This window comes from Colias croceus, chromosome 3 (assembly GCF_905220415.1).
Source record: "Colias croceus chromosome 3, ilColCroc2.1".
Classification (NCBI taxonomy): domain Eukaryota; kingdom Metazoa; phylum Arthropoda; class Insecta; order Lepidoptera; family Pieridae; genus Colias; species Colias croceus.
In genome coordinates, this window is record NC_059539.1 from 5,871,614 (window position 1) to 5,890,307 (window position 18,694).

An 18,694-nucleotide genomic window follows, 5' to 3' on the forward strand; every position below is an offset into this window, starting at 1 on the left:
CTAGAGTATATATTACAATAGTATAGAGCGAGTGTATTGCACAAATTGCATAGTGCGCATCGTAGGCAGATGAGCTATAGATACTATATAGATGTGTGTGTGACAAATAGGGATGGGTAGATATCAATTGCGTGTTAAACTATCGATAAGTTATGTAAATAAATATGTATCATAAGTAAATTTTATGTTCAATAAGTTATTAAAGGAAAAATATGTGAATAAAGTATAAATATGTAATTTTAAATTTGTTTACCAACTGAATAAAGTTTGTTTATTCCATTTGAATATTAAATATTATAAAAGAAATTTTCTTGTATTAATTATAAGTACTTTAAAAAAATATGTTTGATTGGAATATAAGAAAAACGTGAGTACTTTTTAAATAATAAAGTTAATAAAATAAAGGATCGGGTTTAGTGCTATTTATTAATAATAAATCAAACAATAATAATAATGTTTGAAAAATGGTAAAAAATATTAAGGAATAATTAATAATTTAAAATGATAATATAATAAATAATATTAATAATTTCTTTATTTAATTTTATCCATTTTACTATCAAAATCTTCAAAATCAATTTAGCGGTTCAGAAAATATATCGTAACATTACATACTTTACATTTACACTATAATACATTCGCATTCATAATTTAGAAAGTGTATCGTACAAAACACACCACAAATTTATTTATAATACATTTTTAAAAGAGTTTTAATTTTAAAGTTAAATAAATAATTTGTTAAAATATAGTTCTTCTAGTAAACTTTATATCGAGTACAGCGTTGGTCAGGTCACATCACTACGATCACGTGGCGGCAGTGAGGCGCGCGAGCGAGCCTGCGCGTGTCCGCCTCCCACCTACTCTTCACCCCCGCGATGCTAGATTTATTTTCATAAAATTATGTATAACAATCGACTTACTGATGAAATGTGATAGTGGATTTCAATTTTGTGTATTTTCTAGTATCGTTTTTGCAAGATAGAACTGCACATTTCACCCCTTTTATTCGTAAATATGAAAAAAATCCAGAGCAACGCACTTCGTGAGCACTCAACCACGACTGCGAGCGCTCGCGGCGGGAGCGTCGTGTTGTTCCCACCTGTGCCTACTGTTCCCACTTGGTTGTTCGCACTCTATAGATAGTATATATACTCTAAGCTTGTCCACCACAGAGTAAGCAATGAGAGTAAGTAATTTCCACTTGGCAACTGCAATCTCATCGCTCAGCATGATGGAGGGTGGAGAACCGTTTGTCCGTTTCGCAAGGTTTCACATCTGAGATCATAATTGAAAGTGTCGTTTAAGCAGTAAATAATAATCCCCAAAACCCTTAAACAATAGTAGAAACGACAGGAACCTTATGATGCATTTACACATACGATCGATTTCATGAGGCTATTATTGATGTAATTTACTTCACAGATTGACTTCTATTCTTCACATGGCAATCTACCGATCAAGCTTGCCGAGTCTATAGTTGTCTATAGTTGTATATTCCATTGTGAAAAAAATTTATATTTAGTATGGGCAAAACATTTATTATATAATTAAGTTTATTTCAAAGAGTACGTGTATATGTGCCGTATTATTTTTGTTACAAGAATTCGAAAAATATTCTTGGATTCATTATATGAACACAATATAAGATCATGATTGAAAGTTTTACACAATTGAGTGTTACAGAATATAACAGATATGATATGAATTATTAGGCTGAAAATTTCGATAATTGTATAACATTGCTTATTTAATCAGGTGTTTTTTATTGCAAATCATGATGAGCAAGAAAATCATTTTCGGAAAATGTCAAATAACGAAAAGACTTGCATCTAAAATAATTATTTAGTGAAAAGTAAATAAAAACATCTGTAGTACGTCTGTGTCGTCTGTGTCGTATGAAATGAAAATTGAAATATGAAATTGTACCTGTCTCTGTCTGTGGTAATAATCAGCTTGTGACTAATTATTTTAGAAATATTTTTGTTTACTTTATCCTGTTTTTATTGAAAATGTACTGTGATAATAACTAAGGAGTACACGTGTTTAGAAATAGAGTAGATTTTCGGACAATTTATTGTAAATTTTACGTGACCATTGTGTTCGTGATAAATTTTTGTCCATTTCCTTTCAGACAGTGTGATAAGAGGGAATGATAATGACCTAATCTAAAAGATTTTCTTTAATCGTCACAATCATTCTTGGTAAGTAGCAAAATACTTATTTTATACTTGAAAAACAAGTTATCTCACTCCCCTAAGATGCAACTCGATATAGCAAATCTTACGATGTCTCTATGTTTCTTTCAATTATCAACAGCTAATTGATCTTCCAATCGATTTAACATTCATGTTTATTAAATTCCATCTTTCTAACCTTTTTGCACATAGTGTATTTGTGTCTTCTCGTACCTATTATTTATCGTCATTTGTACTAATTTCAGTTCTCAATTAATTAAATTTGCCAGCATATCGTTTCCATCTGTATCACACTACTAAATTTGTGTTTATCTGATTGATGTATCTACTGGGAATTCATGTTTGTATAATGATGTTTATAAATTTAAGATTTGTATGGTGATTAATATCTTATGTTTGAATTATTTGTAGGTATTTCCTCACAATAAAATGAAGAATAATATATAGGAAAGCATGAAAAAATAACGCCACTATGTCAGAGAGCATTCAACCACTTACAGCCCCTATTTCTCTGTCTACATATCACCAACTAAGTTTGACAGGTATGTTTAAAATTTAATTTTTTGTTAATCTTTTGTATAGCAATTTATTAATATAAAACAATCCCTGATATTTATACTTTAAACTCCAAACCATAGGCATTGTAAAAAGTCATTTGTCTTTATACCTACTTCATGTAAAAACTGCTGGATGCTCAGATTAATATTAACAAACAATATTTTTAAAAATTTCATTTAAATAGAATATGATTAAATAAACAGTCTTTAAGAGTTCTTATCATGTAGTTAGCTTGATTATTATTCTATTTGTCTTGGTTTGTTGTACATACTAAAGTTAAAGTAAATATTCTGATATTGTTTCAGTTGAATCTGCTAACATTAGAAGTTCTGGACTCTTTAAACCAAATCCCTACCTGCAAGTGATCATTGATGATAATATATCAAGGAGGACTGAAGTTATAAAGAACACTTTACATCCAAAATGGAAAGAAGAGTTCACGGTCCTAGTCACTCCTCTATCAAAAATTGTTTTTCGTTTGGCCGACCACCATAGTTTTAGGAAAGACAACATTCTTGGGGAGAAGAGAATAAACTTTCTAAAAGTTCTCTTGTATTTTAATGGAAAAATTGAAAATGTTGAAATGACACTAGGTAAGGATATTTTTTTTATCTATCAAAATTATTTAAGTTACCAAAAATTGAGTTTGATTGATATCACAAATTATACTGCTCTCATTCCTGGCAAATTTGAACAATATATTTGTTATTTATTTTTGTAAATAATAATCACTAAGGTTTTCTCATATATTTTTAGATTTTCAATTATATTCTTACAACATAATAGTATCTTATAATTATATTTATTTTAGATTTAATGAAGGCTGTATCCCAGGATAATTCTTCTAATTCAAATACTGAAGTAAAATCAGCAGAATTAGTGCTACTGTTAGATGGGTTACGAATCGATCCAACAATTTTAGGTCAATCGCATGAACTGTATGGAGAGCCTATGAATGCAAGAAGTCCACTTAATGATGGTGTTCGTGCAAGAATCAGATTGCGAAATAATTCTGAAACATTCCGGTCTATGGCAAGACAACAGAATTTAAGAGTAAGTATTAAATAACTTGGGAATGTTTTTATCATTACAATATTGTACATTAGGTGCAGCATATAAAATTTAAGCTGGATTAGAAAATAGAAAATGCATAATAACTATAGTTTTTAAGTTTAAGTAAGAAACATCTTCATGACCTTAAATGCTTGTGTTAAGATAACAATTGAGTTTATTGTACTCTTATAATAATATGAAATATGACCAATAAATTATAATAAGACAACCTTTGCTTTTGTCAAAATAAAAGAAATGCCCACAAATTTGAATAGTGGTTTAACATCTGTTGATATTGATACTGTTTAAACCTGTCAGTCAACTCTATTTATATATAGTCTTTTTCATGTCACATCTATTCACGAATCCAATGATGATTCTCGTTTTCGTCTACAATTTGCAATAATTCCAGCCGCCGCCCGGTCCGCCGCCGCACAGCAACGGCGCGGTCCCCGCGGCCGTGGCGGCGGACGGCGCGGGCCCGTCGCACGCGGACACGGACGCGCACGCCCCGCTCGCGCACGCACAGCACGGGCCCACCCCGCCGCCGCCGCCGGCTAATAACGCGACCCCCGAGGAACCGCTGCCGCCTGGATGGGAGATGCGATACGATGTTTATGGACGGAGGTGATTATGGCATGATTTATGTTAATTTGATTTAAGTTTTAAGCTATTGCATAGCTTCTATCGCGGGCCTTGAGCGCGGGGACCGAATCGAGAAATTCCGTAACGAAAAAACCTCACGCTCCCCACTCCGACGGGCGGAGGTGTGGGTTGAAGGCATAGCATGCAATAGCTTTACCGCGGCAGTCCCCGAGTGCCACGGGTCGTTTTTTTATTAGATCGACGCCTTTTTAACTGAGCTGAGAACATGATTTGTTCATGATTTTATTTGTTTAACGTTAAACTTTTGCTGATGAAAAGAGAGCGTGCGTGCCGAGCACACATATCAGCAGTGAAACTTCTCAGCAAGATTCGAAGATAGACCAAAATCGTCGGCTTAGTCCATGACGTGACGGTATTGTCAAGGCTCGACCATGAAATTTTACTCTCAACGCGCCTAAAGAAGTTTCAGTCAAAACATAAACAAATATGCTAGGATAGACATTGTAGTGTATTCCTTATTTATCTTTATTAATAATTTTTAAAAATGATGAGAAAATAAACTGATTTTTTTTATGAAAATACCTTTTATCACATTAAACATAATGCAGTTGTACACTCCAATGATATTACGTATTTTATATTATGTTTTATTTGATAATAGATAAGATACTCTATTACAATAAAGATTGATTGGCAAAGCAGCTGCTAATTTGCATGAAATATCGTTAATTGTTATATAGCGTGCAAATCTTTAAACAAAAAATATATTGGATACAATAAATCATGAACAAAAAATAAATATTAATATTAAATATCAAAGTTGGTGTAAGCTTGATAATCATTTATGTTTGATGGAAATTCGCCTGATTTAAAATAGCGAAAAACTACGTATGTTATCCGGAAATGTTAACATTAATTAAAATATTGCATCGTTTTGGTTTGAGAAAATTGAACATAATTACGGACATTCACTAAATTGACCTTGAGGGCGAGTCAACTGTTAAGACTTGTGTCAATATCATGTTTCAGTTTTATACTGTATTTCCTTTTTTTAGTTTCAAGCAAAGGAAAAGGAATTATCTATAATAATAGTACCTATTTTAAGTAAATGTAATCTAATTTAAAACTGCAATTAGACTCTGGAAGCACTAGTTATTAAAATGCGTAAATAATTTCGCAACAAAAAATTGTTACAACAAATTAAGGTCACTTCAATTTTGTTTTCCAAGTTACTGCTTGCATACAAATTAATCGAAACTGGATTATAAAATAGTTAAAACGCGTTGAATAATCGGGTTTTTCTCGTAGAGTAATCCATTTGTACTTTAATAAATTGTATTTAATATTAACTCGAGGAAATCTTATACATGTTAAGAGAATATTTATTTTTAATATTATAGTAATATTCCATTGTTGATCCTACCATAATAATAATCTTGTAAGCAGTAGATTGTGGTGAAATTGTTGAGTCGGCATAATATGGTTTTTTCAAACTTTCGAAGGGGATGAATGTTATTTATTATATCGTGCAAAATTCTTGAACCTTTATGATTCAGAGATAATTATTTATCTGCATGTTACGTTTCTCAATATTCGAATGTTTTGACTGACTTATCAAAGGGATAGACAAGACCATTTTTCATTCTCACGCATACAACAGATTCCTTCTCACACGCTAGCATAGCTAGGCATTTACCTGACTTGTACCTGACCATTCTGAAGCGTGTACAACGTATGCATAATTTTCTGAACATGTAAGTTCCGGGTTAATTCAGATATTACGTGGACCACAACACGCGTTCCACGTCATGGGAGCGCCCGCAGCCGCTGCCGCCCGGCTGGGAGGTGCGGCGCGACGGGCGCGGGCGCGTGTACTACGTGGACCACAACACGCGCACCACGACCTGGCAGCGGCCGGACACGGAGCGGCTGGCGCGCTTCCAGCACTGGCGCGGCGAGCGGCGGCACGTGGTCGCGCAGGGCAACCAGCGGTTCCTCTACCCGCAGCCGCAGCCGCCCCACCCGCCGAACAACCAAGACCACGACCAGGAACCGCCCGCTGGTGAGTTATGTTCGCCTGGTACTAGAATGTCGCGAGTGATACCAACTCTTCTAAATAGCTGAAGATGTTTTGACGTGACAACGTCTTATAATTCGATAGAGCCACGCACGCACGCAAAAACATGACTCATGCGGCGTTACCTCGCTCTGAGGCGTTCCATGTAAGGCTTGAAGTGCGAGCGAGAGCGCGGATCGAGCGACAAAGAAGCACAATCGGCCTTAAGACGTTGTCACGTTCAACTATCGTCAGTAAACCGACTTTACAGACAACCAATTTTTTTTTTTATCGATTAAGCTTCAAAATTCAAGCTTTTTAAATTTGCTATTCTAGTAGACATCAGATTAAATCTCTAGTTCTCCTTTTTTTAAATAGAAATTATTGACTCAAAATTTTTCTATTATTTTGCTTGATGTCTTATGTTTATGCTGTAATGTTGTCGCGTCGAGCGAATTATGTGGGCGGAATGTATAAACATTAAATTGCATAAAAATATCAATTTCGATATTTATCAACAGACGGTTCAATATTTATCAACAGAGAGATTATTCAATTCCTGAATCACATTTTACTGGATTTAGAAAGCAATAAATACTAAAATGAAAACTAATAACCCATAATAGAATCATTCATGTTTTTGTTAACATTATATCCGTGTATCCGCTTGCTTGTTAGGGCTTCCTAATCAGTACTACAGACCAACCGCAGTTGGCTAAGTTTACATCAAGGAAAACGAATCTTATATTTTATAATGTCAAGTAGGAATTATACACACTGAACAAAGGCAGAAGCTTGTGAACAATAAAGAGAAATATTATTTTATCAGATTCTATTAATAGCATTATCATTCTCATACGGATTGCTTTAAAAGGAACACGCATATTGTGTACTTTATAATGATGAGACAACAAAATTCTGGATTATCAAGAATTTAAGATTAGGTGCGTCTGATATAAATATGTATTTACAGAATTCTCAGCTCCCGCTAATGAATCATTAGGTCCGGTTTGATAGCTAAAAATAATAATAAAGGATTATAATTAAGATACTTGTCGTATTTAAATTTTAACGTAATCATTATTGATTGTCTTTGTTATCACCTGCATAAATTCACAAATTACTATTTACCAATTAAATTCACGAGAAAAGGGTTGACGTACGTAAACCTACATAATTATCTTTCCGCGATTATATTCATGTGAACGATATTATTTATGTCGATGTTATCAATTGTAATTCATCTAATATATAAAAATCAATGCCACTTTTCGTTGTAATTCCATAACTCGAGAACGGCTGAACCGATTTCGATAATTCTTTTTTTATTATATTCCTTGAAGTACGAGGATGGTTCTTATGTAGAGAAAACGTTAATATGTACCACGGGCGAAGCCGGGGCGGACCGCTAGTCTAATATATAAAAATCAATGCCACTTTTCGTTGTAATTCCATAACTCGAGAACGGCTGAACCGATTTCGATAATTCTTTTTTTATTATATTCCTTGAAGTACGAGGATGGTTCTTATGTAGAGAAAACGTTAATATGTACCACGGGCGAAGCCGGGGCGGACCGCTAGTATAAATATATACATTATGTACACACATGCAAGTTTAAGCTACATGTAAGCATACAATATATTATGAGTTGAATTCGAACACGGTACAAAAACAACAGCTAATTTTTATGTACGTTAAATGCATATAGTACGTACTTATATGTATTATTGTTAAGATTAGTACTCCTATCTGAATCCATACAACTGTAATTCTACAAATCATTGCCAAGGATGCTGTTTATCTATAGGTACTTAATAATGATATTTTAATTTTTTTTCTTTCAAGATATAGTTTTGATGTTTATGTTTAGTATTGATTTGTGTAATTTTGAGATGCACTTGTGATTTTCTAAATAAACATAATTTGGGAGGGATTTCTATTGTTTATAGAATAAGTCTTTTAATAATGGCAAGTATATGTAGGCTCCTTCAATTTTATGTTGAATGGATAAGACCTTTTGATCACAAACACGATCACATCCATGTTCATTTAAAATTTAACCACACACAATTAAAATCCATCAAAAAATGTTGACTCCAGGCGTAATACAATCATTCTCCGTCTATTCTATTCACATGTGCCAAACATTCCTACAGCAGGCAGCACAGTGAGCGTAGCTAGCAGCTCCACAGCGAGCACTAGCGCGCCCCCCAGCGCGGCGAGCACAGCGGGCACGACTAGTGCTGTGAGCGCGGAGGATGCGCTGGGCGCGCTGCCGGCGGGCTGGGAGCGCCGCGTGCAGCCCGACGGGCGCGTGTACTACGTGAACCACAAGAACCGCACTACGCAGTGGGAGGACCCCAGGACTCAGGTACACAACTAGCGCAGTGAGCGCGGAGGATGCGCTGGGCGCGCTGCCGGCGGGCTGGGAGCGCCGCGTGCAGCCCGACGGGCGCGTGTACTACGTGAACCACAAGAACCGCACTACGCAGTGGGAGGACCCCAGGACTCAGGTACGGAAAGTGCTGATGCTTGATTATATTGTAGTGGGAGGAACTGAGGGCTCAGGTACGGGACAGGCTGAGATGTCTTGTTTATATTGTAGTGGGAGGAACTGAGGGCTCAGGTACGGGACGGGCTAAGATGCTTTGTTTATATTGTAGTGGGAGGAACTGAGGGCTCAGGTACGGGACGGGCTAAGATGCTTTGTTTATATTGTAGTGGGAGGAACTGAGGGCTCAGGTACGGGACGGGCTAAGATGCTTTGTTTATATTGTAGTGGGAGGAACTAAGGGCTCAGGTACGGGACGGGCTAAGATGCTTTGTTTATATTGTAGTGGGAGGAACTGAGGGCTCAGGTACGGGACAGGCTAAGATGCTTTGTTTATATTGTAGTGGGAGGAACTGAGGGCTCAGGTACGGGACGGGCTAAGATGCTTTGTTTATATTGTAGTGGGAGGAACTAAGGGCTCAGGTACGGGACGGGCTAAGATGCTTTGTTTATATTGTAGTGGGAGGAACTGAGGGCTCAGGTACGGGACAGGCTAAGATGCTTTGTTTATATTGTAGTGGGAGGAACTGAGGGCTCAGGTACGGGATTTGCTAAGATGCTTGTAAAGAACTATATGATGCCATGAAGAATGGCAATGGTAGTGACCTGTATGGGTCAAATGACATTTGAAATACGATTTACTCGGAAACGTTTGCGTTAACGTGAATAGGTTTTTCCATATAACAGATAGTCTCCGACTCTAAGATTAAATTACAATACAAAAGTTATTGTTTGACTTATACTATTATTGATTGGTTTGAATTAACAGGTAACACCTTTGATACTAAGTCGATCGCACTTTTGGTGCAAAATCTATATTTTGTTAGTACGATGCATTCTATGATTATTTTTTTTATGTTTGCCCATAGCATAGAATTCTCTGTTAAAAATATAAAATTAATTTTCAGGGTCAAGAAATCAGTGCATTAGAGGAGGCTTTACCCCCCGGCTGGGAGATTCGTTTCACAGAAGAGGGCACGCGATACTTTGTAGATCACAATACGAGAACTACCACCTTCCAGGTATGAATATTTTTATGTTATATTTGGTGACTATATCTCCTACGTACTAGCGATGGGCTAGAAAATAAAATAGCTAATTTTTACGGCAGTGAAACATCACATTTCCATTGTAATTTCCTTTTACCATATGGGTCCAATTCCGCACAACAGCATTATATAATTAGGCGTGGACAGTCGCATTCACAAGATTTGCTATTCGCCTGCACAATCCGATACTTCATGTTATCACTAACCACTTGCCCTGACTTCGTCTGGTTACACCTAGAGAAAAAATAGCCTATATTACTCCATTAGTGAGCTTAGGTTACGTTGCTTTCTAATAAGGATTTTATTTTCAATCGACCACGTTTTGTGACTTAAGTTGTAAAAACCAAATAAACTGTATCCTTATAATAATATGTACACTACTCCAAAATTAATAATGCGCATGCAGATCTTCGCTAATTATCGTATTCCCAGAAACACCCAAATCATTGAATCGTAAGTGCCCTAAACAATGCACTTGCATCTTGCACCTTATTCGAAAGAAATAGGAGTCAATTCAGAGTCAAACATACTCGAAAACAATTCGGGCGATAGGTGACGGTAGCCAATAAGTCAAAAAATTCAATTATTTATATATTGGTGGTGACCGCACGTTTTATCTCTGTATGGAGCTGCTGTTACATACCCTTCTTAGTTTTGTTACAAAGTTGAATTTTCCAGTAAAATGATTATTTACACAGCTAGCAGATAGCAATGGGGAAAGTGAAAATTAATATGAGCATAATGAAAGTTCCGATCATTCTACGATATCAGAAATAGAGATAATCCCTGATTCTGAGGTATTTACCGATGAAAGTTATTCCTTTGCACTTTTCCGTATTATTTGTATCATTTGTGCAATATCGTAACACACACGAAGGCATATTTGATGCGTTTCACTTTAAAACAAATAAAAAATGAGCTTGCAGTTACGCCATATGGCGTATGTTGAGCGGAACATAAGCGATGTAGGCGGTGTCGTCTCCATATGTATATCTCAATGATAACAAATGTGCAGGACCCGCGGCCGGGCGCGCCGAAGGGGGTGCAGGGCGCGTACGGCGTGCCGCGCGCGTACGAGCGCTCGTTCCGCTGGAAGCTCAGCCAGTTCCGCTACCTGTGCCAGAGCAACGCGCTGCCCAGCCACATCAAGATCACGCTCGCCAGGCAGACGCTCTTCGAGGACTCCTACCACCAGGTAAATACAATTATTTGCTGATAATTGTGTTCGAAATTGCTCGGTTTTGTGGAAATAATATATTTTTACGAAATTAAATTAAATAATTATAACAAAAGACTGGTCAAGGATGGATCTATTCTGAAAGGCATACGAGAAGTTGGGCTCATCTTCTTGTAAAATTATATAATTTCAGAATTCATCTGTTTATATTCATACGATTGATTGCAGATCGTACATAAAAATAATCGACTCAAATTGTTTATTTTCTCAGTAAATCTAATATCTAATATCTAATATATATTATAAAGGCGAAAGTTTGTATGGATGTATGGATGTTTGTTACTCTTTCACGTAAAAACTACTGAACCGATTACAATGAAATTTAGCACACATATAGAGGGTAACTTGGATTAACACATAGGATAGTTTTTATCCCGGAAATCCCACGGGAACGGGAACTCTTCGGGATTTCCTTTGCAAACGCGGGCGAAGCCGCGGGCGGAAATCTAGTATTGATATATAAAAACAAAATAATAAAAGACACTTTTCTTCTTTCAGATAATGAGGCTACCCGCATACGAGTTAAGAAGACGTTTGTATATAATATTCCGTGGTGAGGAGGGTCTGGACTATGGAGGCGTCAGCCGAGAATGGTTTTTCCTATTATCTCATGAAGTTTTAAACCCCATGTATTGTTTGTTCGAATACGCGAACAAAAACAACTACAGCCTTCAAATAAATCCTGCCAGTTACGTGAATCCTGATCATCTGTTATATTTCAAATTCATCGGAAGGTTCATAGCGATGGCCTTGTATCATGGTCGATTTATTTATTCCGGTTTCACGATGCCCTTCTACAAGAGAATGCTGAACAAGAAACTCACTATGAAAGACATTGAATCCATCGACCCCGAGTTCTACAACTCTTTGGTGTGGATAAAAGACAACAATATAGATGAGTGTGGCCTTGAAATGTGGTTCAGTGTGGACTTCGAAGTGTTGGGCCAAGTGATACACCACGAACTGAAACCGGCCGGTGATAAAGAACGTGTTACAGAAGTGAGTTATATTTTAAATATTACATATTTTAGGTATAAATTGTTTTGTAATTATCATTTATTTTGTCATTTAAAATGTTTTTTTAATTTATGTAACTACTTGTACTTTTTTGTGTACTAATTTGTAATTGTAATGTACATTACAATATTAAAAAAAAAAATAATTAAAGTGCAACCAATTTCGTTTATTTTAGACAAACAAAGAACAATACCTGCAATTAGTAACACAATGGCGAATGACGAGAGGTATTGAAGAACAAACATCTGCTTTCCTTGATGGTTTCAATGAGGTGAGTTTAAAATGTTTCAAAATAAATAAATAGATTAGATATATAGATAGATAGATAGCTTCTAGATAATTTTACATGTAAGACTAACTAGTTCTCACGTTATAAAATTAAATGAAAAACAAAAATATAGCTTTATTTACGAAAGAACAGTTTAAAATATAATGCAGAGGGTAAAATAAACAAACTTATATGTACACAATATAACATATCTAATTCCGCATGTCAGGTGGTCCCGCTCGAGTGGCTCAAGTACTTCGACGAGCGCGAGCTGGAGCTGATGCTGTGCGGCATGCAGGAGGTGGACGTGGACGACTGGCAGCGGAACACCATCTACCGGCACTACACGCGCACCAGCAAACAGGTCGTCTGGTTCTGGCAGGTACGTGACGTAGCATTTTTTTTAATTGCTTTTTGAATTTAGAATGAATCTTTTTTTTGCGCCAATGTGTTTCTTTTTTTATATTTCTTCTTCTTCTTCTTTATTTAGATCATAGATTTTAGGCCCTCTGCACTATATAGACCGGGAGATATTGACACAAAATGTCGAGTCATTTGTAACAGGATGGCGGTTCTACAGGGTTCTTAGTACGCAATGACAAAAAGAAAAATGATGGTGTGAACGCTGGTACCGGCGGCTTAGTCGCGTGGGCGTTAGTCGAACTCGTCGGAAAATAGCGAAAGTCAAACGATTTGTAACAGTATGGCACTTATTTTTCCTGTAAGTTTGAGGATCAACGTCTGCACGACGATGGTTACCTGTGCAAAAGTTAGCCTGATACAAACAGTGGCGTGCCTAGGGTGTAAGGACTGGGCAAGCCCAAATTTTTCGAAGTGTTTGCTGGGTACCCTTTTCTTGAATTAGGTATACACTGTGTTACTAAGTAGGTACCTATGTTCGTTATAAAACTTATAAAAAATGTGAACATACCGAATCAAATCTTCTAAATCTTCACGCGCGCCCGCAAACAGTTGAGTCAAACGTTTACCATTACAATCATATTAAAATCTATATCAATAAATTATATAAAACTGTATGACATTATATTATAAAATTGTACAGATCATTTATATTCTAATTCAAAACGCCGATCTTTCTGAAGGAAATATTTTATAACATCAGAATAGAAGTAGGTACTTACCTACTTAGGTGATTGTTTTAATTCAATTAACAGCTCTTTCTCAATGACAGTCATTGTTAATTCAGAAAGGCGTTCTTGGCCTTCTGTATTTCTTAAATACGTACCTACCTACCTACCTATGAATTCGATTTAACGCTGAGAAAGCACGCTCCGTGGAAGAACAACTAGCAAGAATCGTAAATACCAAAATATGTGCAAGTTTCATCAGAAGGCTTCTTCTAACCAATTCTCATTCATGAAATCGATTAATTCGTAAACAATACAATTAAAATTTGGTTTATGTTACCTACTTACTGCACAAATCGGGAGTTGGTTTTGATGAAGAAATTAATCGTTGTTTTACAGTAAAGTTTAATGATTTTACCTTCCCCGCTGAGCACAAAGCAAACCATCACAATTTACAATACAATCTGTGTCGCGACACTTATTTTATCACAAAATTCGAAAAACTTAACCTAAATTACATCGGTATAATCACGCGCTAAACCATACTAACAATAATATTCACGACGTTCGTTCGCGCGACGCGCAATCGTAACTATCTTCACACTGTTAAAGCCCGGCTTTGTTGGCCATATAAATTGCTATAGAATTCTATAGATAGGTATGTAGCTACTTCAACGAAATTTCATACGTTAGAAGAGATAAGCGCAAAGCCCGGTAAAAGCCCACGAGTGCAAGCGAGAGAACTATATGTCACTCAAGAAGGACACCGCACTGTTTATACAAAGTACGACTTTATTTAGATAGCAAGAAGGATGAAATTAAAAAGTTTGACTCGAATTCGACATTGTTTGTTGGTGAGTTTTCATTGAATTTCGGAGCAAATTTTGAATTGCTCGTTGCGCGCGAATATTCAAAAGTGAATTTGGGTATTTTCCTGTCTCGTAGCGAATTCCTTAGGCAAGCCGGGCTTTTCGGCTTGTATGAACGTACCGCCACTGGATACAAATGGTTGAATAATTGTTTTATTTAAATCAACACATTCGCGTCGGTATGGCGGGCTGTAAGTCACACCGGAAAAGTATGGCATGACACTACCGTCTACTTCTTTTTTATGGGCTATCGGTAAATTCTAAAATTTTTATGTTACAAATCGTTTGACTTTCGCTATTTTTCCGACGAGGGGCCTTAGCCAAACGGCAAAACGCCAAGGAATAGAATACGCTATCGATAGAAATTGACCTAAGCGTATGATGTTTTGCATAAGGATTCGGTCACCCTACCAACGACAACGACGACCACGAACAAAATTTTCATCCAGTCGCAATTAAATAAAATTGTGCAAAACACAATTAAAAATGAAATTTAAGAATTTCCTGTCGTATTGGTGTTTGGAAAAAAAAATTTTGAGATCAATGGATAAACAAACAGGTTTTTCATAGAAACGGTGGCTCCTAGAAAAAAATGTATTTAACCTTTTTTATAGATAATTAGATTATATACAATTTTGGTTCAGGTGATTGTATGATAAACTTAAAATCGCAAAAAACCCTATTTCTTTTTATTAATTGACCTCGAATTTTTTTATTCCTGAGTACCAGAATGACGGGAGATTTTAATATTGATTTTGAACAAATTTCGGCAAGATTGGAACTTTGGTCGTGGTCGTCTGCATCGTTGGTAGTGTGATCGAACCATTACCAAAATGTCATGAGCTTATGTCAATAATTAGCGTTAGCAGTTTCTATTCCATGGCGTTACGTACGTTTGTCTAAGGCCCGAGTTCGACTAACGCCCACGCGACTAAGCATCCGGTACCAGCGTTCACACCATCATTTTTCTTTTTGTCATTGCGTACTAAGACCCCTGTAGAACCGCCATCCTGTTACAAATGACTCGAAATTTTGTGTCAATATCTCCCGGTCTAATAGTGATTGCCTCTACTCACTCGCTCACTTTTCATGAGTCATTTTTCACGCTCGCTTGTTTTTGAATTTATGGAAATTTTCAACTGTATGATTTTCAACTAGATGGAAAATGTTATTGTAATGAGATAGAGAAAGTAAATAAGCGACAAATTATTCAATATGATAGTTTTAACACCTACTTTCACTGTTATTTCAAATATATAAAATTTCCCTACAACAATTATAAAATATTTAAATATGTGTATAAAATGGGTTCCAATGGTAGTTTTTCAAATGACACTGTTATATTTGCAGTTTGTTCGACAAATGGATAACGAGAAACGCGCAAGGCTGCTCCAATTCGTAACAGGAACGTGCCGAGTGCCGGTCGGCGGTTTTGCGGAGCTCATGGGATCCAATGGACCTCAACGCTTTTGTATAGAAAAGGTTCGTTTGTTATTTTGAGATATGTTTTAATACTTATGAACAACTTCAATGAATCTTAAATGATAGTTAGGTATTTTCTTAACAATCAACAATTTATTATTATCGAAATTGAAACTTTTTAAGTTTGTTGGTGGCGTGGTTACAACGAGGGCGTGTTTTAGGCTTTGCCCCGTGGTTTTATATATAGCCAATTCTCGATAAATTGACTATATAACACTAAAAGAATCGAAGTCCTAGTTCCTGATACTAACACGTTCAACCAACTAAATCCTTCAACTTTATATTTTAATAGTTTTTATTTTGTTCGCATTTAATTAATGCCTCCTTAATTAATGGTGTTTGAAAAAAGAACTTTGGTGCTGCAGTGAGTGAAGTAAACTCCACAGTGTGGCTGCACTTTCATGCAAATATCGAGGTGAATAACTGTATGGGCTGCTGAGTTGATATGATATGATATCCCATACACTCCTTTATTTGAAAGTTGATAGATTGATAGTTTGATAGGATGATGTAAAACCAGATATAGCTTTTGATCACTACTTTATTGTTGATTGATACTCTAAACTAATGATGATATAAATGATTAATGATATTTGATAGTTGATGATATTAATTGATAGTTGATAATGATATGAAATAGGATCGTGTAAAGCGCTGAGTCAGGATGTACGGCTAGCCCGTACAATAACAAACATGGTTGTTAACGCGGTCAAATGCGGCAAAATATGCGTGTTCGTTACTTCCCTCGCTAGTTTTATTAGTGCTGATCGGGCGAATGACTACTAGACCTAATTATACCTCTTGACTACATAGTATGAAGCCGCGTCTGTCTGTATATACAGTACTCTAAAAGTGATAATGCGCATAGAAATCTTCTTCACAGTTCGGTAACTGTCATATTCCCGGAGCGTCCAAAGACGATATGTATATAGAGTGGTTAAATGCATTTTTAACCGACTTCAAAAAAAAGGAGGAGGTTATCAATTCGGCCGGTATATTTTTTTTTTTTTTTTTATGTATGTACACCGATTACTCCGAGGTTTCTGAACCGATTTACGTGATTCTTTTTTTGTTCGATGCGGGATGGTGTCGAATTGGTCCCATAAAAATTTTATTCGGATAGGCCCAGTAGTTTTTATTTTATGAGCATTTTTGTCTGTAGGTATTTGTAATCTTCATGCATAATTTTGTTTGGTCAAATGAAATACATTTTGGAAATACGACAATTAGCGAAGATTTGCATGCGCATTATTAATTTTGGAGTACTGTACATACAGATTTTTAAAATTAAACAACGGATTTTGGTGCAGATTCTTTTAATAGATAGTGAATCAATAGGACATTTTTAGAATATAATTTATTAGATAGTAGACAAAGCGGGCGTAGCCCAGGGAAGAAATCGAGTTTGTAATATTTAGTTAAAACAATTAAAAAATAAATAAATAAAAAAAATCTTTATTTTGCCAAAAACATAATCTTTACAAAAATGTGTGCGCTGACTCTTGAACTAGAGTAACTCTGTGTCTCAAGAGCCAGCGTTCCTCCTTATAAATACAACTACATAAGTACATTTTTAAAGCAAAACAAAAATTTCGGTTTGATTACAAAAAGTTTAAATTAAAGAAAAATATATAATATGCATAATATGTATGTGAGAGCGTGAGCGTGAGTGTGTGTGTGTGTGTGTGTGTGTGGGCGTGTGTGTGTGTGTGTGTGTGTGTGTGTGTGTGTGTGTGTGTGTGTGAAAGCGTGAGTGGATGTGTGTTAGCGTGTGTGTGTGTGTTCTAATTGTATGTTCGATGCTCGTACCATATTAGCAAGCGTATCTTTAGCAAGTATTAACTAAAACTAAATTATTGATCTTAAGACTTTGTTTATTCACATTCCTTCAAATAAATCGAATAAATTATTATCTCAATTTTAATGTAAGTTTAAAGATTTAATCAAAATTTGCATTTCTTTTAAAGGTTGGAAAAGATACTTGGTTGCCGCGATCACACACCTGCTTCAATAGACTCGACTTACCTCCTTACAAAAGTTATGAGCAATTATGTGAAAAGCTTAATTTCGCTATTGAGGAAACTGAAGGCTTCGGGCAGGAATAACATTATTTGTTTGCTCTTAGTATTAGTAAATGTAATATAAATTAAAATCACAATAAATTAATTGCACCATACCTCGAAATGAGGCATTTATACCAATGAACTTGGTGCCGTCGAAAAAAAGACCAACCAAATACTTGTACGAAATATTTTGTTTTAACAATTATTTTATAATTATGTAGATATCACTAGTGTATTGTCAGTTATATAAGATATATTTTGTTTGAACTATATTTAAAAGTTCTTCTATAAAGTTCAATAAAATTCCAAAACAACCTATGTAGTTTTATTTTATACGAAGCTCCTGTAGATGTAGTAGTTAGGTACTCTTAACTCTTATTGACACTGCGCTGTGTTACGTCATGACACTGCGGCGGCTGCCACACAGGTTAGTCAATGAATTATTATATTATATAAATGCTTATGTATTTTGTTTCCATTTTTGTACGAATCAATTTGTATGAAAATATATAATTTTCCTATTTTAATAATTGTAATTATATTTTTTTATAGTTTTAAAGTACTATACTATTAGTAGTATAGTAGTAGTTTTAGTACT

The 18,694-nt window shown here is 35.6% G+C and overlaps 1 protein-coding gene across 1 annotated transcript; it reads left to right on the plus strand.

The window, feature by feature from the left end:
* The first annotated feature begins 1,950 nt into the window (after positions 1-1,950).
* Positions 1,951-18,410, plus strand: LOC123706189 (E3 ubiquitin-protein ligase Su(dx)-like). Its single transcript, XM_045655356.1, is given in 15 exon segments — positions 1,951-2,204; positions 2,610-2,740; positions 3,062-3,349; positions 3,568-3,809; positions 4,222-4,436; positions 6,191-6,477; positions 8,629-8,846; positions 8,848-8,985; positions 9,932-10,045; positions 11,088-11,267; positions 11,808-12,308; positions 12,502-12,597; positions 12,824-12,976; positions 15,902-16,033; positions 18,001-18,410. Coding segments are annotated over 14 exon segments (2,772 nt in total). The 5' UTR covers positions 1,951-2,204; positions 2,610-2,670; the 3' UTR covers positions 18,139-18,410.
* Positions 18,411-18,694: the final 284 nt, after the last annotated feature.